Source organism: Rhinatrema bivittatum, chromosome 6, assembly GCF_901001135.1.
Source record: "Rhinatrema bivittatum chromosome 6, aRhiBiv1.1, whole genome shotgun sequence".
In the NCBI taxonomy this organism is placed as follows: Eukaryota; Metazoa; Chordata; class Amphibia; order Gymnophiona; family Rhinatrematidae; genus Rhinatrema; species Rhinatrema bivittatum.
In genome coordinates, this window is record NC_042620.1 from 331,287,766 (window position 1) to 331,310,317 (window position 22,552).

The following is a 22,552-nucleotide window of genomic DNA, read 5'->3' on the forward strand; positions in this document are numbered from 1 at the left end:
CCCTCAGCTCACTCTCCTCATTCTCTCCTCCTCCCTCCCCTTTCAGCTGATCCACAACCGGCAGACAGGGGTGTGTCCCTCCCTCGCGCACGCGCGCGTCGCCGCTGCTACTGCTCCTCCCTCCCTCGCGCGCGCGTCGCCGCCACTACTGCTCCTCCCTCCTTCCCTCCCTCCCTCCCTCCCTCGTGCGCACCGCCGCCGCTCCTGCTCCTCCCGCTCGTCGCTCCTAAGGAGCAGGCGCCATTTTTTTTTGGGGGGGGGGGGGCACGCTCTGCTCTGGCCGACGTGCTCGCATGCGCAGTAGAGCTGCTCTCTACTGCGCATTTGCGGCACGTCGGTCCGGGCTCCCTTATGTAGTAGATTCCGGTCTCCGCATCTGAAAAAAGATATAATTGCGATGGAGAAGGTACAGAGAAGGGCAACCAAAATGATAAAGGGGATGGAACAGCTCCCCTATGAGGAAAGACTAAAGAGGTTAGGGCTGTTCAGCTTGGAGAAGAAACGACTGAGGGGGGATATGATAGAGGTGTTTAAAATCATGAGAGGTCTAGAACGGGTAGATGTGAATCGGTTATTTACTCTTTCGGATAGTAGAAAGACTAGGGGGCACTCCATGAAGTTAGCATGGGGCACATTTAAAACTAATCGGAGAAAGTTCTTTTTTACTCAACGCACAATTAAACTCTGGAATTTGTTGCCAGAGGATGTGGTTAGTGCAGTTAGTATAGCTGTGTTTAAAAAAGGATTGATAAGTTCTTGGAGAAGTCCATTACCTGCTATTAATTAAGTTGACTTAGAAAATAGCCACTGCTATCACTAGCAACAGTAGCATGAAATAGACTTAATGTTTGGGTACTTGCCAGGTTCTTATGGCCTGGATTGGCCACTGTTGGAAACAGGATGCTGGGCTTGATGGACCTTTGGTCTGACCCAGTATGGCATGTTCTAATGCCTTGCTGACATATGCGTGTAAAAGCTAACAAAGTGCTATGGAAGACACACGTGTGCTAGCTGTGCTAGAGTAACCTCTTAAAATTAGGAGCAGACATGGACAGCTGGAGTACTTTAAAACATATCTATACACATGCGCACAATTTTACATTTCAGCGTATCTTTGCTCGTGCACTGACACGTGTATGTATGGGTGCTTGCCTGCTCATTTTAAAATTACCATCTAACTGAAATAGCACGGACAATAAAATAAATAGCACGCAGTATGCTGACTTAGTGCGTTCTAATTTGAATTAGTGCACACGAAGAATGATGCATTTGAAAACAAAATTATTCTAAATGAAATTTAACGAAAACGAAATTAAACAAAACAATGAAAATAATAGAAATATTTTGCCGTGCACACCCCAAGCCACAGTAGCATTGTGCACGATCGGCCCCAAAAAAACTATGCTGTGCATGCTAGCTGCCAAAATTCGCTGCGATAACCAGCCCAAATTGAAAGGGATGGTTAGCCCGGGAGATTCCCCTCTTCTCAGAAACCGTAACTCAGTCTTTCCGAATCTTTTCAAGCCCATTAACAAAAATACCAGCCTTCACGGCACAGGCAACGTGGGCAAGGAGAGGACTCATAGACTCAAAAGAGCTAGGCAAGCATTGAAAATTCCCACCACTCTCTGCCAAATTTTAGAAAAAAAGGGAGACAGAGGATGGAAATATTCCTGAATGCATCATATTGGACCAGTTCCCCACCATCCACATGTAGAGAGCCCTTGGGTCTCCACCAGATGGCCCTAGCTGCCAGCAGCAGCAGCAGCATGGCCATTCTTCCAAGCACCTTCCCGGAGGAGTGCTGGACTGCGGAGCTCCTGAGGCGCAAGGGAAGGGAAGGTTAGAGCTGCTTTCCAGAGAGCAAGGTGGTGGGAAGAGAGAGAGAGAGAGAGAGAGAGAATCTTGGCTCTTTTGCTGAGTTTTTGTAAGGGGTTTATTTATTTTTTTCACCTGTGAGACCTGTGCTTTTCCTGGGAGGATGATTCCCCTTTCTAGAAGGGCAAGAGCTATCTGACTTACCCCCTTCACCCCCAAGCAAGAAGAGGTTGCAGTGACCACCAGTTGGAGAGATTCAGAATTGTTTCTTCTTCAAGATTGCCTTTTGCCACCTGAGTGGGAAGGAAGTTCTTTTTTTTTTTTTTCTCCCTGCCCTCCTTCCTTCCCCTACAACTGGGAAGGCTTAACGTTACCCTTCCAGAGAGGAAGATCTACCGCCGTCTGTTTGAAGAGACGTGAAGAAGATCTGGAGACTGCCAGAGGCATTTCCAGCCCGGGGACACAGGGCACAGCCGGCTGGGAGTTCGGGAGTACCATTGGACTTCAGGTACTCTGGAGAAAGGGGACATATACTGCTAGGACACCCCAGGCACTGTTGGGACACTTATCAATCCACCCCATATAGCATACGACAGTCTCTACACTGAGGGACACCTCCACAGAGGTACAGAGACCATGAATCTGTACTCTCGGACGAGAGTGACACTTGGATATATCTGGACATTACATTATTTATGCACCTTAAATATCTGGCAGCGGATCACGGTAAACTTTTATTTGAACACCCATCCAGTCAGTCCAGCCCGGTTTGTCAGTGCATCTATGCTGAAGAGCCAGGGTAAGGGATTCCACCCCCAAGGGCAACAAGGACAGGGCGAGTGAACAATCAGGATGTAGCCCGGGGTTGTACTGGTTTTTTGTTTTTTTTTGTTTTATGGCCCTGTCAAGATTTATCCCAGCCGCCGAATTGAAGTTACGCACACAAGGGAAACGTTGGTGTGAGGTGAGCTCTCAGCTCGGTCACTTTGGCTACTGCGGCTCCCCGACCTCCGAGCGAGTCGCGTCCGGTGCTCAGTCCATGCTCTCCCCGTCTCGCTCAGCCTGGGGATGCGGCAGGGTGCAAGGACTCGGAAGATGAGGTGGTGCCGTGCGCACAGTGTGAACTGCACAAAGTGGGGCTCAGCTGTCCGTGCCCTGCATGGTGCCCATTAATTTCCACCCTCGGGGTGCATGTGCTGTGGGCATCTACGTGATTAAGAGCCACCGCTGGTGACCTTTGCTGCTGAGAGGTGCTAAACTAAACTGGGAACCCAGGAAGACAATGCAACACTGCAGAAACAGAATCAGAAATGCATTTATTTATATAAAAGCATTTATCACCTGCCCCTCCAATAAAATCATTCATAATAGTAACAAAGTCCCAAGAAACAAATTAAGAATACATAAGATAATATTACCAGCAACTGCAAGGTGGAGTAAGGCTAAAACAGAACTCGCTGGAGCAAAAGATAAGGACTATTGGAAGGCTGCTTTAAATAAATGGGTTTTAGTGCCTTTTTAAATATCTTTGCATCCTGTGCGAGGCGTAGAGAGAGAGAGGAGGATTGGCCCGTGGACTGAAAAGCAGCGTTCGCATGTAGCGACCACCAGCCTTGCCGCCTTAGGAGGTGGAACATATAGTAGTAGGAACTGACTGGAGGGCCTAAGTGTCCGGATTTGAGTGTGGGGATTTCAGATTATGGAGGAGGATATGAACGGGTTTGGCACGTTTGTAATTAATTTGAGCAGGCATAGGAAGCCAAGGGAAATCTTTTAAAAGTAGAGTAAGGTGGCGATGAATCGGGGTATCAGTCTGAATGACTGCAGAGGGAGTTCTTAACTACATTTCTAACAGGAGGTAACATGGAAAGAGTAGAGTCAAGAATGACCCCGAGATTATGGACAGTGGGTGGGCAAAATATATAAAAGAGATCAGACATGCACATTTTCCAAAGCTGACAGAGAAAATCCAAGACGTCCCACAGGAGAAGAATGAGCAGGAAAATCTCTTTATGATTCTGGGTGAAGCAGGAGGAACGGCGGCTGTAGCAGCAAATTCTGTGCTGTCCTGCCACCAGGCCAGAAATGAAACCTGACCAGGAACAATGTGGACCACACCAAGAACCCGAGACATGACTCCAATATTGCACGTTCTGTAACCTGGGCCTTTCCTTATTACCAATTTTCTCCTTTCCTTTTTCCAATTTTCTCCTTTCCTTTTAACCATTCCGTATAATGACTTTGGCAACACATGCAAAACTGTCGTGCCAATAAAGTTATCTGAATCTGCCGAGAGCGGGGCCTAGGTGCTTGTCCGGGCCCGAGCGTAAGGCAGTGGTGACTTTTCCATGGCACAGCTGGTCGGGTCTGAAGGCGTGCCACTCTGCCATGGCACACTGGTTGGGCTTCCCTCCCCTGCCTCCCAAAAGGGGGTTCTCTGCCCTCCCAAACCCACCAACCCACCACCCTCCCTCTGGAATCAGGTCCCTCCCAGTCCAGAGGGCAAGATCTACCCCACACCTCAGCTGCCAGCGAGGTGCTGGGGGGCCCAGTAAAGACTGAACACATACAAAAACCCAATAAAAATAATATAACAAAAATAAAATACCGAACACCTGATCCAAGGCAGGTGGTACAATTTTGGGCTTTACTGAGCTCAGGGAAATAGCAGGTATAGGGTGCATACCCTCTTTTGTCTATGACATGCCCTGATTTACATATCAGGGCATGCTAATTTTAGCGTGACTTCACATCCTGAGAAACCATTGTAACATACATGCTAAGGCCTTGCTGCACACCATGCTTTTTTTTTTTTTTTAGTACACTCAAAAGACTGTTAATGGTTATTGCATCACCCCCCATGAGGGATAAGCTTTAGGCATACACCTAAAATGATAAATTGCTGTAATAATCTGGGATTAGCGTATAAACCAAAAGCAACGCTGACATGGCAATCATTTATAATGCCGTTAATGACCATCTCACCTGTGGCTGAAGGGAGGTCACCGGGTCTGTCTTGTCCTAGACAGCAGTAAGGCCTTACCTGGCGGGCATAACGCGTCCCACATTCCATAGCAAATTTCCAGAGGATTCAGGCTAAAAAAAAAAATACTTTTTTATACTGCCTTATATGACTGTGCAGGCGGACGCTTTAAGCTGTGTAGAAACCAGAGTACTCAAGTGGAGAGTAGAAAGGCTGTGGGGCAATCAGATGTTACTAACGTTATCTTCAGCAGACGTTATTTAAAAAGGCATTTATTATTACCAAAATATTACTTGGCTTACAAGGGAAGCATGGGATGAGCAGCAGACCCTGGAGAGGAACACTGCAGGTGTTTGGCCAAAGAGAAGAGACTGTTGGAGGTCTCCTATACTTTGTGCACACTGTACATTCTGTATATATTGCCTCTGCTATATTTAATCTGGATTAAAAAAAATATATATATAGTTTTTGGCGGCTGTGCACACTTTGCATTCTGCATCCATGAAGGGAAATTGAATCTAATTTACCACACTGGAAACATTTTCCAGTTTTGCATGGATACATCTGGAAAAACCTTTGCAATTGAAGAAAGCGTTGCTGAGTCTGTCCTCGTGCATTCTGTGCACATTTTATATAACAATACTTACAATTCCTTATATGATGCAGTTTTACTTACACTGTCTGCATTCTGTGTATCCTTGCACTGTGTATGCTGTGTGCATGCTAAATGGGATCGAGTCCCTCAGATTCTCTTTGGTGTCTAGAGGATGAGTATCTGAAAAAAACTCGGAACAGCAAACGTTGTAGAGGAAGATATTTTGGAGATAGCTGACGAAGAAGGGAGGTACTCGTCAGAGCCTGACAAAAGACATTTGGACTAGGCTGGAGGATCTATCATCAATGTCCTCCGCTTTGCCCACAGATATCCTCACAAATACCCACCTACCCAAGTAACTACGTGCCTTTCATTCACCTCTACCGACCCTCAGACCCATATACATTTACTCCTGCTCAAGACTGTCAGGCTAAGACTCTTCCACTTGCATTCACTTTATATCGAAGCTATTTTGGCACTTGTGAAACTTGTTTTTACATCTGCACTTTAGGTTGCCACATAACACCACAAAACTGTTAAGACCCTTCCCCTATATTTAAACACTGGCTAAAGATTTTCATGCAATAACCAACCCATGCAATAACCAACTTTAAAAAGGATAATGTTGCTTTTCTGGGGGGAATGCCTACTCTTCGAAAACAAAATGACTGTGGGTCAGCCTGGTGGCTCACTGGCAGGGCTGTGCCCTGCCCTGCAGAGGTCCTGGGTTCACTTTCTGGACTGGGAAGCTGCGCACCAGGTCAGTCAGGAGGCGGCACTCACAACCCCTGGGTGAAGCAGGTCGCAGTCACTGCACGATGGCAAGACCCAGTGGCCAGACTCAGGGTCCGGCACTGCAGGAGGGTCCCAGCAGGAGACGGTGCATGGCCCCCCCAGTCAGGGACTGTCACTCTAATGACTGGGCTAAGGGAAGGGCTATAAAACAGGGGGAAAATCCCTGGGTACAGACGCAAGGTGGCAGATCCCAGCTGGAAGCCCATATGAAGAGAGGGCCCCTGCAAAAAGAAATACTGTGCCAGTCTTCACCCTACATTCATGGCATTTCTTATTCTTGCATTCACACTCAGTTTCTCTCTCGCTGTCATATTTTTATCTTGCAATCTGCACACTTTTTTAGACATATCAATTTCTCTTCATCTTAAACATACATCTCCATACACGTAGGGATCCCAAGAGCTTTAAGGATATCACAATGCACAAATAATACTTGCATACTGCTCAGTAACACACAGATTACTCATGATACTCAATCATGATACTAAGGGGCACTAATCCATACTGTCAGACCCCTGGTACACAACCCAATGCCAACAGATTTCACTCACACCGCATACACAGCTCCACTTACTGATCATCACTCATAGCCTTCTGATACACACAGTACTACCCAACAGGTGGCATAATATTATGGAAAAACAAACATGAGAATTTATCAATATACAAAAAGTTTATTTACAATTCCCCTCCCAAGAAAATACATGCAAATAAAACCTCTTGGTGTCCTGTGAGCTGGCTCAAGTTTCGAGTCACGGAGTAGAGGGGGTGTGTGTTGTGGTTGTGTAGGTCAGTGATTCCCAACCTTTTTCGTGTTGTGGCACAAGGGGTCACTTCACCGTGGCCCACCATCACCATCATTTTCTCTTCTGTCTCTCCCCCCACTTCTAGCTTCATAACGTTCCCTCTCCCCCTGGTATTATCACTCACCCTTTCCTCCCCCTGGCACCATCGCCTTCTCTTCCCATCCCTCCTCCTTCCACACCCCCTTGCATCATCATCACTTTATCTTCCCTTTCCTCCACCACCCCTCCCTGGTATCTTCTTTTCCTTTCCCCCTGGCATTATCACCCTCCCTCTCCCTCCATCATTCTGGCATCATCATCACCTTCTTTCTCTCTCCAACCTTCTGACATCATCATCATCACCTTCGCTTCCCTCTCTCCTGATATCACCACCTTCTTTCCTTCCTGCTGCCCAACCTCTCCCTCGCCCCTCCCTCCAGCATCATCACCACTTTCTCCTTCCAGCCCCTGGCATTATCACCACTTTCTCTTCCTTCTCCCTCTACGGCACCATCATCACCTTAATCTTCCCGCTCTCCTTGCAAAATCACCTCTATGCCCACCCTTCTGGCATTAACACCTTCCCTCCCTGACATCATTGCCACTTTCCTTCTCCCCCCATCCCCTGGCATAATCACCACTCTCCACTCCCCTGACATCATCACTTTATCTTTCCACCCTTCTGGCATCAGCACCAACTTCCCTCTCCCCTCCATCTCCTGGCATCATCAACGTCACGCTCCACCCCTCCCCCTGGAATTATCACTTTCTCTTCTCATCCTTCTGGCATCAGCACCACTTCTCTTCCCTCTCCCTTCCCTTTTCTCTCCTCCTCTACCCCCTGGAATCATCACCTTCCCTGCCCCCAACTCCTGGCCTCATCACCACCTTCATCCTAAACTCCCTAGCATCATCACTTTCCCTTTCTATCCTTCAGGCAGCAGCTTCTTCTCTTTCCTCTCACCTGCTATCTTCACCTTCCCGTCCCCTTTCTCTCCTTCCACCTCCCGGTATCACCACCTTCTCCCTCCACCCCCTGGAATCATCAGCACTTTTTCTTCCCTCCCCTCTGTCACCATCATCATCATTTTAATCTTTCCTCCCTCCTGGCATCATCACCTTCCTTGCCCCTTTACCCAGCCCATCTAGCCCTTGTCATCATCACCTTCCCTCTTTCCCCACCCTCTGGCATCATCACCTTCCACCACCCCCATTGAGCGAGCTGTTGCTTCTTCCTGTCTCTTCACTCCCCGTTGCTGGCAGAAGACTGAGCAGCACTTGCCTGCTGCGGTTTCTTCCTCCTTTTTCGGCTTACAGCATGTCCGGCAGGACTACGGAGAGCTGAGATAGAGAGAGAGAGAGGGGAGCAGATAGGCGCTGCTCTCTGGCCCCCCTCTGCAGGCAGGAAGGAAAGAAGCAACGAGACTGCCGGCGGCTCAGCTTGTCACATCCGGCTCTTCTCAGGGCACAACGGTTGGGGGAACACTGGCGTAGGTTGTAATACACCTGGTCCTGTGCTGTGTTTCACGACATAAACTCTTGAAGGTATGAGGCAGATAAGCATCTCCCTAGCCTTCATTTTCTAGGTTGCCCTCAAAGTCCACACTGATCTGTCAAAGCATTGTATCCTAGAGGGGATGGAGTGGAGACATTCTTATTATCACTACTTCAATCCTTACCTGGTGTCCTACCCAAGTAGGTAAAATTGGGATAAGGCATAATTGGTAGAAGGTGAGAAGGATGCATGACTCACTGGAGTAAGGAACATAGCAAAGGGACATGAAAGCAGAAAAATAATGGGGGAGAGGGGAGTCATACATGTGTGTTTGAAAGTTATAAACAGAAGTTTAAAATCATCTTGAAATGTAACAGGGTGCAGGTGGAGAGAGGCTAGGAGAGGAAAGCTATGGTGAAGAAAAGGGGCTGTAGAGCTTTTGGGAAGTTGGCTTGTGCACAGAGTGGAGCTGGGGCAGGCTGGCAAGGAGTTGGGCAGGATGTCAAGACATGAGTACTTACATCTGGAACAGACTTCCCGAGCTGCTGCATCAGGCTCCCTCTCTGACCTTGTTCAAATCCATACTGCTTTTAAATCTTAACCCCCTCGTTCTCCTGACTATACCTTTGTTTGTATTATTCATTTTCCGTAATAAATGAAACTGCCCAGTTCTCTTATTTGTCCTGTTTATCTGGCCTGAATAGATTGTAGTTTAGGGAGCAGGTACTGTCTCTTGGGTGGATTTGTACATCCCTGCAAGATCTAGCAGTGTCATAGAAATGCTAAGCAGTAGCAATAGAAAATAGATGCCAAAGGACACATGTTCAAGGCGTTGTGTTGCTGGTCGCTGAGAGAGCTTTCAGATTCTAGCAAAGAGATCCATTTGAGAAGGGATTGATCCTATTTGCCGTACAGTGCTGCTGCTATCAGCAACAAGGGCAAGGCGGGGTGTGGAAAGGACATGCTCCTTCCCTCTTAGGAGTTTATGCACACGTGAATCTTCCCCAACCTCTGCATAGCATTCTCCTCCACTTTTTTTCCCTTGGCCTTACTTGAAGCTGGCATGATTGTGGAAGCATGCTCGGAGTGCCACCTCTCCCAGATCCGGGCATTAGTGATAATGCATCGGGCGAGCATGCTGAAGGAGCTTCCTTCTGACCTCAGGGGCGGGACTTTGCAGATTAGTAAAGGGGTCAGGAAGCTTGTGCATCTGGGGGGGGTAGCAGAAAGGTGAGCTATTTCATCCTGAAAACAAGCTCAGCCAACCCCCCCCCCCCCCCCCCCCATAAAACTATACCCCTAAACCACCAACTACCATCAATGCTGAGTTTAGAAATCCAACTGCAGCCAGACATGGATTTTTGTTTTAAAGTGGATTAAGATGTCTTAACTGTTCCTTGTGCACATCTGCAACGCAGCTTCACCCTGGGTGTATTCTGTGGGGCTAATGTATCAAGGCCAAGCCTTTGCTATCGCTTACCTTTGCTCTTGTGTTTACCGTACCGTGTGCATCATATTTTTCTCTGAGCATTCTGATGAGGCTAGCCTCGAAACCTAAATGTGTTTTGCATGCTATGGCTTTACCTGGTCTAGTGAATATAGCTTGTGCGTTTATTCGTTCACCATACAGACTGTATGCACGCTACTTTGTCAACTCTGTACCTTATTCATTTTGCATATGTTTTCCAGGCTGCATGATTTGTGCATCTACTACGTATTCTAGGGACACTGTTGTGAATATAGTATATATATGTTCCCCAACTGGTGTGCTTTAGGTATTTACACTACGTATGCTAAATATAGTGCCAAAAAACACGCTCAGGAAAATACAATAACGTCAATGGGGAGCGTGAGAAAGGGTTTTAAGTCCTCAGAAAACTTAGACGTTATGCAAGTACCGTTTCAACGTTTTATTACGAAGAACTCCATATTTAAATGATGCATAAATATAGAAAGTCGATCCCCCGACACGGACACCATGTTTTGCCAACCAAGGCTGCGTTGGGAGGGAGGGATGCTGCAGGCAAACAAGCTCAAAAACCAGAAAATACACAAACTAGTATTTAAATCTTAATGTAAAAACATCGAGGACAAATCAAAATGGACAGCAGAAGAACACTGAAACGGGATAAAATTAATACAGAATTACCTTTAGTGTTAGAGGCTTAAACATAAGTGGAGTTCTTACAGAAAGCCATCAGAGGAAAGACATTGAAAGGGAAATTTGGTGCCAGAATGCTTTTGTACGTCATTGGTGGTCACATGATCCTAAAGAGGCCAATGAAAATGGAGATTTACGGTGCCAAGAAAACAAAATAAACTCAGTACAAACCAGTGACAGACATAATGGTGATAACCTGCAGTGCGGAAAACGGGAATCCTCACGATATACCAGTTTGCGTATTTTCTGGGATTTGAGCTTGTTTGCCTGCACCATCCCTCAGCTGACACAGCCTTGGTTGGCGAAACCCGGTGTCCGTGTCGGGGGGGTTCGACTTTCTATATCTGTACATCCTTGAAACCTGGAGCTGTTCGGTAATAAAAAGCTGAAACGGTGCTTGCATAACCTCCACGTTTTCTGAGGACTTAAAGACCTCTCTCGGGCTGTCCGTTTACATTATTGCTAAATATACTGTACATGTCCCCATATTCTGGGCAGTGTGGACACTGTGTTCTCAGTTGCATGGAACTAGTGCGACCAACCAAGAAAGGGTTTCAGGGAGAAAAGCCACCTGTTTGGATTTGGGCTCTAGTCATTAGGTCATTCTTTAATTGCCAAATTCTTTGTTAGGTTCCATTCTGAATTCAAGCACTGGCCTCGGACATCTTGTGTGGAGCAAGCAGAGGTACGGACTATCCCAAGCTCTTTCTAATCTTCTCTCTTCCAGGTACTTGGTTCCATACCACGTTGCAGGTGGAAAGAGGTCATGCTACTTTTTCTCAGAAAAATGTTGTAAAATAGTTTAACACACACAAAAACAAAATCCCACCTCTTTTACACTTCCTTTTTATTTAACGCCATAAATATTTCGCATAAGGCCCACTGTTTCCTTACAGCACGTTTATAAATACTTTCTTTTTATGTTATACATACAACTTGAACACTTGCTTGACTGGGTCAAACAACCCAATAAGAACAATAAAAATGCTAAAATCATTTGGCGAGAATGCAGCAGCCGGGCAGTCACCAAACTCATTCACTCAATACTGTTAATAAACCCAGGTACTAATGCTCGAATATTTGGCTTCAAAATGAAGATTAAAAACCATGTCTTTCTTTTATTCATTTTCCCCCTGCTACTAAGTCACCAGGCGCAGGTCCCCACTGGGAACCATAAACTCATGGCCTTTGTGTCCCCCCGAATAAAAGTGACCGCACTGAGAATACCATGCAGAACTTACGGTAGCTACTAAAACTTACAGGGTTCCCTGAAATGTGGCCGTATCGAAAACAGAGCAGAAATATGGAATGACAAAAACACTTAAGAAATGAAATAAAATGTGAAAAAAAAAAACCAAACAAACCCCCAAGAAACAAACAAAAAAAAAAGCCAAAGAAAACCAGAATCCAAAAGTACAGCGGGTATGCCACCAGCAGTAAATATATGCAGAGAGATGATGTGCGTACGTGCAAGAAGTAAGGCGGAGCCTTCTGTGTCGTGGTGGGCATACGGACTGACAGGGGCGGTGGGGATGGCTCGGTTTTTTTTGGCTTGTGCTGATGGAGAGGCTGCTGCAGGCCTTTCACGGCTGGATTTATCCTGCCCGAAGCCCTGAACGTCTGGACAAGTCAACTTTGAGCAACTCAAGTGTCTCGAGGCGGGGTATTCTCCCACTTCTTGGGCCAGGCCAGACGCGTTCAGCTGCCGTGGCATTCTCCGGTTTGCCCGGCCTGACCGTGCCGATCCGGCGCCCCGCGGAGGAGACGGGGACAAAGCCTACCTGGGAAACCCAATGCCGGTTCCTCGCCCCCCCCCCACCCTTCCATACAACCAAAACCTCGAAAACTCCTGGCACGTTTCTCGAAACCCAATTTGTGGAAGTTAAACCCTTAGCTCTCCAACTCGTATTGGCAGCTTCTTTCCAACAGCCCTGCTGAGAGGTCAGCGCAGGCGACAGTCCCAACGTAGCGTGATGCTTGGCAAGGGATTTTGGTAACACAGCACATTGTACTCTGCTAATCAGAAGACCTCGTTCCTTTCCCAGGAGCCACCACGTTCTTGTCGAGTTGATTTACACAGGGTCCTGAAAACCTCAGAGCGGAGTGGGCTGATGAGGCTCCGCAAAGCCCAGGAGGAAACGTCGCCACAGAATAGCCTGGGCCCCAGCATGCACGCCCGTGCAAAGAATCCCGCGGCTGCTGGAAAGAGCCGAGATTCAAGCATAAAACACCCCCTCACCTGGCCTGAGCTGCAAACATTGAACGTGTTTTCAAGGCACCCTGAAGTTTTGTCACAAAAACTATTTAATGCGCGTCTCTTAAACCCCGTTTTATATATATTTACATATATTTACCAATTCTGGACCCAGTAAAGTTTGCTGTTCGGGCTTGAATTTCCCTGCATGCCCCTGGTGCTCCTTCTGAGAGATTCATCTAATGTCAGTTCACAAAACGATCATCCTGAGTTTCTCAATCCACCTTTTACTCTGCCGTCACTGATTGCTTAATTGATTTGTTTTGAATGTTTTACCATTTGAAGGGAGCTTGAAGCCCTCGTACATGGAAGCTGCCCAAGGAGTCTCTTTTTTCACACGGATTTTTGCCACCAGAAGAGCAAATTAGAGTGGGTGAGCTCCAGTTCTTGATGTTGGCTGTAGTTGAGGAGAGCTGTCTAAATCCTATCAGATGTGGTTAGATCAAGCAAGTCTTCGTTTAGGCTGCCATGGAAAATCTGGCAATTTAATCCATTTCAGCTTTTACTGGGGGTTAAAATCCTGTGGTGACATCTGAGTGGGGGATTCGTTTTCACCTGCGGAGGGGCAGCTTAGAGAGCAAGGCTGGCTGAACTCACAGTGCAAGCTGTGGTTTAATTTGAGATGCACTGGGAATCTTAAAAGATCCCTTGCTCCTAGCACTCAGTATTCAGAAAGAGTCTCACCTGGAACAAGGAGCTGTCCCCTCTCACAAGCTGGAGGCAAATGTATCACAAGACATTGTTAGCACTCTCTGCAAAGCCTTTGACTGCATGTTTTGTTCATCATTCTGATGAATGCTTCTCTCTTCCTCCATCCCTCTTCTCACTCTGTATTTGTTGTTTCATCTCCAACTTAAACAATAATCACTGATACTTTACTCTTCTCTGCTGGGTTCAGCCACTGACACACACTTTCTTTCTCTCTCTCTCATACACACACACACACGGTTCAGCCACTGACAACACACACACACCCAGACACACACTCTCTCACACACACACACACACTCACTCTCTCACACACACACACACTCTCTCTCATATACACTCTCTCTCTCTCACACACACACACTCTCTCTCACACACACACACACAGGGTTCAGCCACTGACACACACCTTCACACACACACACACACTCTCTCTCTCTCTCACACACACACACACACACACTCTCTCTCTCTCTCCCTCTCTCCAATAGGAGGATACATAGCATTGGAGCTGGGGCATTCAGCTGCACTGTACTGTGTTAGGAATAGGCCACTTATCATGTAAACACATCTAACATGGCTGAGCTCACCAAAAACAGACAATTCAGAAACAAACAATAGACACATCTGACGGCAGAGGACGACTGTAAGCCCATCCAGCCCCTGCCAAATTTCCGTCCTAGTCCAGTGCCTTAGACCCCAGCTGATCTCTGGCTTAGCTCCAGCTTTCTTGAAATGTGTTCTCTTAGTAACAAAATCATTTATCAACAAGAAGCTCAGAAAAAGGAGAGAGGGTATTCTTGCCTCAGCAAACATCATTCTGAGAACTAATGGTGCGAACGAGAAACACTCATCTTGAACACCCTTATCCATGTCCTGCAGTGTTTCGGTGGGAGGGCTTTGGTTCACTTCCTGATATACGTGACATTTAAACATGAGATGACTGCAGATCCGAAGCTGCAAACTCTAAACCAGGGGGCGGCTCAGTCTGATCTTTTGGGGGCTTCCAGAGAGCTGGGTTTTCACGATCTCTAATGAATATACATGAACCTTACTTGCATACACCACCTCCTGTGGATGCAGATATTTATCATGCATTTTCATCAGGGATATTCTGAAAACCCAGGCCTGCTCTGAACTCCCAGATGGTGCACTCCAGCTGTTACTGCGCCCAGCTCACTGCAGATATTCTAGTTAAAGAATATTGGTTGCAGTTTTTATTTTATTTGTCCCCAGAAAGTTATCAGTGTTGATTGTAACGACAAAAAATGAGAGAAAGGCAGTACAAAAACGACTCCTGGTTTACCTGGGAAAATCTCGAGGTTTATTTAGGTGGACAGAAGTAATGAGGGGGTCACTCAGACTCTTCTCCCGGGGGTGATGGTAGGGAGGGAAACAGCTGGATGTAGACAGGGGAAAGGATACCAAAGTGAAACAAGACCTGCAAATTAGGGGCTTTTCAAGAACTCAAAATGGATCGGCTGCAGGACAGAAGGAATCTTTAGGCCACAGGCTTCAATAAGGTACAGAAAGACGACATTTTCTATTGAAAATGAAATCCAGCGACAAGGGTGGGGGGTGGGGGGGGGTCATCATCTGAAGTTGTTAAGTAGAAGCTGCGTAGGAAACATGAGAAATACCTTTTCACTGAGAGGGCGGTAGCTTTCCACAAGCAGGCACGGACACAGAGCTAACTGCAAGCAAAAACCCTGACGGAATCTAAACCTGTTCAGTGCACGGAGGCAGGTGGTGTTGGGAGGGGGTAATAGGGCTTCAGCATTTGCTCAGTCCTGTGGAAATTTAGAAGGCCATAGCTGAGAAAGTACAAGCCAAGAGGGGGGGGGGCTGAAAGATGGCGCTACAGCTGCATCGGGGGGGGGGGGGGGGGGTGACCTGCACCGAGCGGCCAAGAGCGCCGGGTGGCTGGCGGTGTCAAACTGCTGCCTCAACAGTTCTGGTAGCTATTTGGATGGTTACAAAGCTCGGGGGGGGGGGGGGGGGTAAAAGACACGAGAGGGGGGGACCTGGCTGTCAAATTAAGCATGGGGCTTGTAAGACCCAAAAACCCCCCAGAAAGACAAGGCTTAGAAAAGCCAGCAGCAGAGGTGGGGGAAGCCAGCACTGTAATACTATTTAAACAGATATAGAGGAAGGTGGAGAGAGCAGAGCTGAGCGACGGTGTGAAAGACATGGGAGTGGGGTGGTTGGTTCAATTTGCCCTCTCCTCTACCCAGAGTAGTTAGGACCAGCGAGGACAGCAACTGGGCAGACTGGTTGGGCTAACTGGTCCTTATCATGCGCTATATTACTGTGCGGACCGCGGATGGTACCGGGGTATACGAGTGGATGACTCGTTCCAGAGGTGGCGGGGGGGGGGGGGGGGGGGGAGGGCCTGGTTCAGTCACTAATTGTTGGGAGACCAAAATACAATTCTGTGAAGTGTTACAAAATCCAGGATGAAAATCCGTAAAAACTGAACTATAAGGTTTTTATAAAACGTGGGATTTTGGGGGGGGGGGGGGGTGTGTTAAAAGTTGAGTTAAATGGATGATGAAGGACTGTATGCACAGCGCAGACGAAATGCCGTCATCATAAAAATGTGTGGCTCATAATCATGAAGAGGGAGACAGGAGGAGGAGGAGAGCTTTGATTTCTTCAACAAGTTGGTGGCTTTCACCGAATCTTTCTTCCTGCTTGATTTACATTTTAGATAAATGTCAAAAAAACATATTGGGGGGCGGAAAAAAGGCAATAAAACATGGAGGAGATAACTAAAAAAAAAAATACAGGGAGAATTGCTGCGACGAGCCGCACCTCAGCCGCAGGTAAATTAGTTCCCGTGACCACGGATCCGTCCTCTGTGAGTGGCGTTTAGGAAAAGCGAGACCTCTTGGACTCGGCGTAAGATCGAATGCTCCGTGAGCACCCCCCCCCCCAGCCTAGGTAAAATGCGTTCAGCCCAGACACGTCAGGAAGAGTTGGCGCTGGCTTACAGAACCGGTCAACAGCAGCTGCGATCGGGTCCGGCAGGCCTTAAAGCTATTCGGCGACTTTCCCTGTTCTTCCACAGGTAGAGGGCTTGCTCTACGGGGACACCGCTGGGCACCTGAACACGACGGCGGCCGGTGAGCCCCCTAACGCCAGGGCCTGGGGATCCCCTGCCACCCTACCGCAGCCCTGGCTCCCACCCGTGTCTCCCATAGCACACCGAGCGTTTCGGCAGTCTTCCAGCCTCTTCACTAAGTATTTGCTGATTTTTCCCCTAACGGGCGGGGAGGCGAAAAGGAGATAACTTGTAGGACGGTCACCTCAGGCAGATCAGCTGGGCGAGGCTGATCCGGTCTTGGTGTGCGTGTGCGGAGATGTGGTTCCCTGGTTTTCCGAGGGAAGCACGGGACCGGGTCATCCTCTGGGCTCGCCTGGGTGAGGTGACAACAGCCCTAGAATCTTTCTGGGTCCATATTCAAAGGCTTTGCCCGGGTAACTTCTCGAGTTACCCGGACAAAACAAACGAGAATTGAAAATGCCTCCGCCCCCCCCCCCCCCCCGTTCGCCAACTAAATTTTGTCTGGGTGACTTCTTATCCGGACAAAAGGGGATGGTTCTGGGGGGGGGGTGGGTGGTCTGAGGGGGAGCGCTGCCCGCCAAGATTAGCCAAGTAGGTCAGGTTGGAAAAACATCCCAGACATGCTCAGCAGAGCCGTTCCGCTGAATATCCGAGTAAAGATGACTTTCCTGCTCACGGGCCTGCTGAACGTGATGCCATGCACACATCACCGACCTAAGGGAGAGAGGCACCGGCCTTAAATTAAGATTTTTTGACTTGGGGAGAGGGCTGGAAGTTGGAAAAAGGCTGCAGCCGAACCATACCTGTAAGCTTTTGAAGCCCTGGGGGTAGCTTGAAACCCCCCCCCACCCCCCCTTGCTATATTCCACGTCCTGATCATCAGCTACCGTCCACGGCTGATATAAATCTGTGAGATAACGGACCCGATGCAATAAGCGAGACTGCGCGCGATTCCCCCTGCTGGCAGCCAGTGCGTGGCCTGAACTGTAAGCGGTCACCTCGCCCCGCAAGGTTTTTCCTTCCCTGCTCCTTCCTCGTCCAGGCTGCCGCCTCAGAATCGCTAGCTGAGCTGGAAAATGAAGTGCAAGCCGCCTGCCTCCTTGCCGTTCAGCGGGTTTTTCCCGCTAATTACCTTACTGGGGGGCTTTGCTTTCCAGGACACAGAAAATGGGCTCCACCAAGCCTGCCAATCACAGCTCTTGACTCGGTGTAGAAAGGTTTGTGCATCGGTGCATGAGATTCACACGTCAGACAGGACGTTCCCTCAGATAGAAAAAATCCTAAGAATTAAAATAAAGCTACAAAAGAGGGGTTTTTTTTTTGGTTTTTTTTGTATTTTCTTCCCTCGCTCTCCTCTCGCCTTTCAGCTCATGACCGGAAGGTTGGGTCCGAACGGGGCGGACCCAACCGCGCAGCACTGGCGCCAGGAACGCTGCGGTCCAAAAAACGCAATCGACGGACGTTAACAGAAGATAAATAACCCATTACAGAATAAAAGATCGGACGCGGCCCCTCCCCGCCCCCCAGAACAACAGTTAAAAACAATAGAAATACAGTAACTAGCAGTATCACAGTGCACTACAGAGCACAGCCAGACTAGCACGACTGGTAAAAAACCACAGGGCTTTGAATGTTCAAGAGGTTCTCACTTCCCCTCCGGTTAAAAAAAAAAACCCAACCAAAACACACACATATATATATATATAAACAGATATATCTATATCTATATATATATATATATATATATATATATATATATAAACCAAATGAGGATAAAAACAGAAAGAAAGTCACAAGGGAATAGTGTTGAGCTTCTGCGACGGACCCCAGAGCAGGGAAGAAAATCCCAAGTCGATGCAGGCTCCTCTCCCCCCCTATAACCTCCCGAAATCCAGGGAAGGGAAGAGCAGCCCGGAGAGTCGTAGAAAATAAACATCCAGGTGGGGGGGGGGGGGGGACACGGTCTCCGAAGTCCTTTCTGCTTCGGCGTTGACGCGCAGATCAGGTCGCTGTCCTACAACCCTTCCCCTCCCCCGCCCGCTCCCTCCCCCGCCGGGAAAAAAAAAAAAATCTAGGACGACAATGTTCTTTTTTTTTTTTGGTCCTTCTGTATTGTAGTTGGCAATAGTGCTTCTCCGAAAAAGGTCCATCTATAAATATAATTTTCTCTTTTGGATTTCAAATGCTTCCCTCTCAATATATATTTATAATCTCTATGTATAATATTTATATATGTATAATCATTTTTTGAAGGGTGTTAACCTGCTGAAGTTCTGCCAGAAGGGTGACTGGCTGCGCTTGGGCTCGCTGAACTCGAAGACCTGGGCCTGGCAGATGCCGTCCGTTACCAGGTAGTGTCCCTGATTCGTCGGCTCCTGGGGAGGGGGGTAGGCCGGAGGCACGGACCTCGAGTAGCCGACGCCTGCGGAGAAAACAAGAGCGTGAGTCCGGGCGGGGAACACCTGACAGGTTAAAAAAAAACAAAAAGATGCAGGGAAATCGAAAACGGCCCTGGCCAGCAGCGCCGCCGCGCCCCGCGGGAACGTGGAACGAGCAGAGGTTAAACGCCGCGGGACTGCTCAGGTACATCCTCATGGGGGGGGGTGGGAGAGACCCCTCTACAGCTGAACACCCCCTTTAGGTATTTTTTTATTTTTAGGGACAGGCCTGGCTTCTGCTAGGCTACAATGGCTTTTCCCCGTTTTATAATCCCTCTGCCTCGCCCGCCCACCACATCATTTACAGTCCGTGGTCGGTGGGGGGGGGGGGGGGGGGGGAGGTCACAGATTTTTTTTTGCAGCTCTCTCTCTCTGAGACCTGGCAGGCATTCACCCCGAGCGGGCCAGGCCTATCACCATGGCGCAAGGGCCGAGACACCCATCTCCCTGGGAAACCCCCTGCGTTGTTGTTGTTGTTACCCCTTTCTAGACCCCCCTCCGGCTTTCAAGCTGGATCCTCTCCTGCAAAAGCCTCGGACCTCCGTTCCCCCTCTCGCCTGTGAGCCATCGGCTCGCCTGGGATTTCTCTCCCCCACTGCTCTCCATTTCAGTGGCTCCCAGAGGCTACACCTGGACCCTCGGCATCTCCCCGTGCAGGTGCTTCTAGGTCTCCGCGGCTTCCTTAACGCTTCCTGAGCCAGGAAACCTGAGGACCAGGAGCCCCGGCTTCAGCCAGGAAGCAAACCCAGACCGGCACCTTTCCAGGGATTTGGTTTAATAATTTCATTTTTTATTGAAGTTATTCATGCACAATAATGATAAACTTACAAGAATTATCTGATCAATGCAGGTAAGTACATAAGAGGAAAAAAAAATGTTATTTAGCAGGTCAAATAACAATAAAATCTAAATAAATCCCTATTATCAAGAAAGAAGAAAGGAAAATGAAAATCACTGAAAGAATAACCAAAGCAGCTGAGATCACTACTTACACATTACAGCCTCCCCTATATCACTAAACAGAAGTCCAATTAACTAAGTCTCAGCACTTTTATCTAATTAAAAGGTTTGCAAGTATAGCAAATCGGTAAAAATAAACAGATACCTTTGAAAGATAATAAAGCATTCCCAAGGATCCTGGAGAAAGCATGAGGCTCCAAGAACCACAACTGAAGAACGAGCTTCCTCCGGGGGATACATCAGGAAATATCTGAACCTTACAGCAGCAACCAATCCCGCAGCCCACGTGGAGGAGCGGAGGACCGGACGACATATACTTCCCCCCTCTCTGTCCTACCCGCACAAGGAGGTGGTGCACGGGACCCTGCACACTTTGTACCCAGGGCCAGCTTCCAAGCAGAAGTACACGCCTCCTTTCATTTTGAGATTTGGTGCGAAGGCCGCGGCGTGAAAAGTAATGCTGACAGCTGGAAATCGGTCTTCACTCAGGTCAACCCGAACAGGCTGATCAGGGGCCCGATGTAATAATCCACGCACTGAAATTCAGCGTGCAGTTTCTTAATGCATGCACCAAATACAGGCTTAACTCCCGATGCGATAAACAAATGCTCGCACAAACCCCCGTCAAAATGTGCATTCAGTCTTTTGCAAATACTGAGCACATTTTAACGTGGGCTTGGGGGAGCGGGGCCTGGACTCCTGACCTCCCACATTGGCCAGGCAGTGACTTGGCTCTGATGATCACATCCCCAACCTGCCTTGTTCTCTCGCCACCTTTCTCCTTTCGACTACCTGATGGTATTCAGCTTCAGTGGGAGTCGTGACCACACTCAGGAAGCAGTTATCACCCGGGGCGAATTACCTCCTGCCTAGGGTCCATTCACAGATTATGTAACTCAATTTTTGACATTTTCAGCCACCCCCCACTTAAAATTACATAACACTTCAATCGACCCCCCTTTCTGTAGTGGTAAGGCTTTATAACAGCTTACCTGCATATATGTAGTAGTAATTAGATCTAACTATCTCACAAATTAGTTACATAGAAACATAGACATGTCGGATGTCTAGCGGGAGCGCGTTCCATTGAGTGGGGCCTGCTGTAGATATGACGCGTTTTTGAAGTGAGGATTTTGCTGGGGGGGCATAGAGTGTGCCTTTATATGCTCCTCTGAAGGGTCTTGGTTGATGTGTGAGGTCGCAGTTGGGAGCTTAGGTGGAGCGGGGAGATGTTGTGAATGGATTTGTGGATGGTTGTGAGAACTTTGAAGAGGATCCTGTGTTTAATGGGCAGCCAGTGGAGGATCTTAAGGATGGGGGTGATGTGTTCTCTTTTGTTAGTTTTGGTAAGAATTCTTGCTGCGGAGTTCTGAACCATCTGGAGAGGTTTGATGGTGCTGGCAGGGAGACCAAGCAGGAGCGAGTTGCAATAGTCGATTTTAGATAGTATGATGGCTTGTAGAACCATTCGGAAATCGTTGAAGTGAAGTAGAGGTTTCAACTTTCTAAGGACTTGCAGCTTGTAGAAACAGTCCTTAGTGGTGGTGCTTATAAATTTTTTTAGGTTAAACTGATTATCTAGAATGACTCCTAAATCTCTTACATGAGGAGATTGATTTAATTTTGGTGTGGTTGAAAGGAGGGTGTCAGATGGGCTGAGAAGTTCGTTGTTGTCATCTTGAGAGATGAATAGGATCTCTGTTTTGTTGTTGTTAAGGATGAGGTTGAGGCTGGAGAGCAGCTGATTGATCAGTTGTAAGCAATTGTTCCAGTGAGTCATAGTTTTATGTAAGGATTCTGTGATCGGGATGAGGATTTGTATATCGTCCGTGTAGAGGTAGTGGGTCAGTTTTAAATTGGTGAGTAGCTGGCAGAGCGGGAGAAGGTAAATGTTGAACAGGGTCGGAGAGAGGGAGGAACCTTGGGGGACACCTTGATTAGAGAGGACCGGATGTGATTCTTTATTGTTTATCTTTACCTTGAAATGTCTATTAGACAGGAAGGACTTGAACCAGCTGAGGACTGTTCCCTTGATGCCTATGTCGGCCAGAAGTTTTAATAGTGTTGAATGGTTTACCGTGTCAAAGGCTGCGGAAAGATCTAGTAGGATCAGGAGATATGGTTGTTTTTTTTACCAGATTTGATAGTATGGTGTCCGTAAGAGATATGAGGAGGGATTCTGTGCTTAACGATTTGCGAAAACCGAATTGGGAAGGTGCAAGAATGGTGTTTTCTTCCAGGTACTCAGATAGTTGCTTGTTGACTATCTTTTCCATAAGTTTGGCGATCAGAGGCAGGTTAGCTATTGGGCGGAAGTTAGCTGGGTCCGTAGGTGACAGATTCGGTTTTTTTTAAGTAAGGATTTTACAATTGCTAGCTTGAGTTGGTCAGGGACTAGACCTTGAGTTAGAGAGCAATTAATGATGTCTGCAATTGGCTTTGAGATGGTATTTCTTATGGAGATGAGGAGGTTGGTTGGAATTGAATCCAATG

At 47.8% G+C, this 22,552-nt stretch overlaps 1 protein-coding gene across 3 annotated transcripts in view; it reads right to left on the minus strand.

The window, feature by feature from the left end:
- Positions 1 to 18,721: 18,721 nt before the first annotated feature.
- ARHGEF9 (Cdc42 guanine nucleotide exchange factor 9) overlaps positions 18,722 to 22,552 on the minus strand; it is a 372,437-nt gene continuing 368,606 nt past the window's right edge. For 2 of the 3 annotated variants that reach the window (XM_029607691.1, XM_029607693.1), the window contains one exon: positions 18,722 to 19,083. In XM_029607691.1, coding sequence (XP_029463551.1) covers positions 18,902 to 19,083 — 182 coding nt within the window. In that variant the 3' untranslated portion in view covers positions 18,722 to 18,901. The remainder of the gene's footprint in view (positions 19,084 to 22,552) is intronic. The other variant, XM_029607692.1, reaches the window with a different exon arrangement.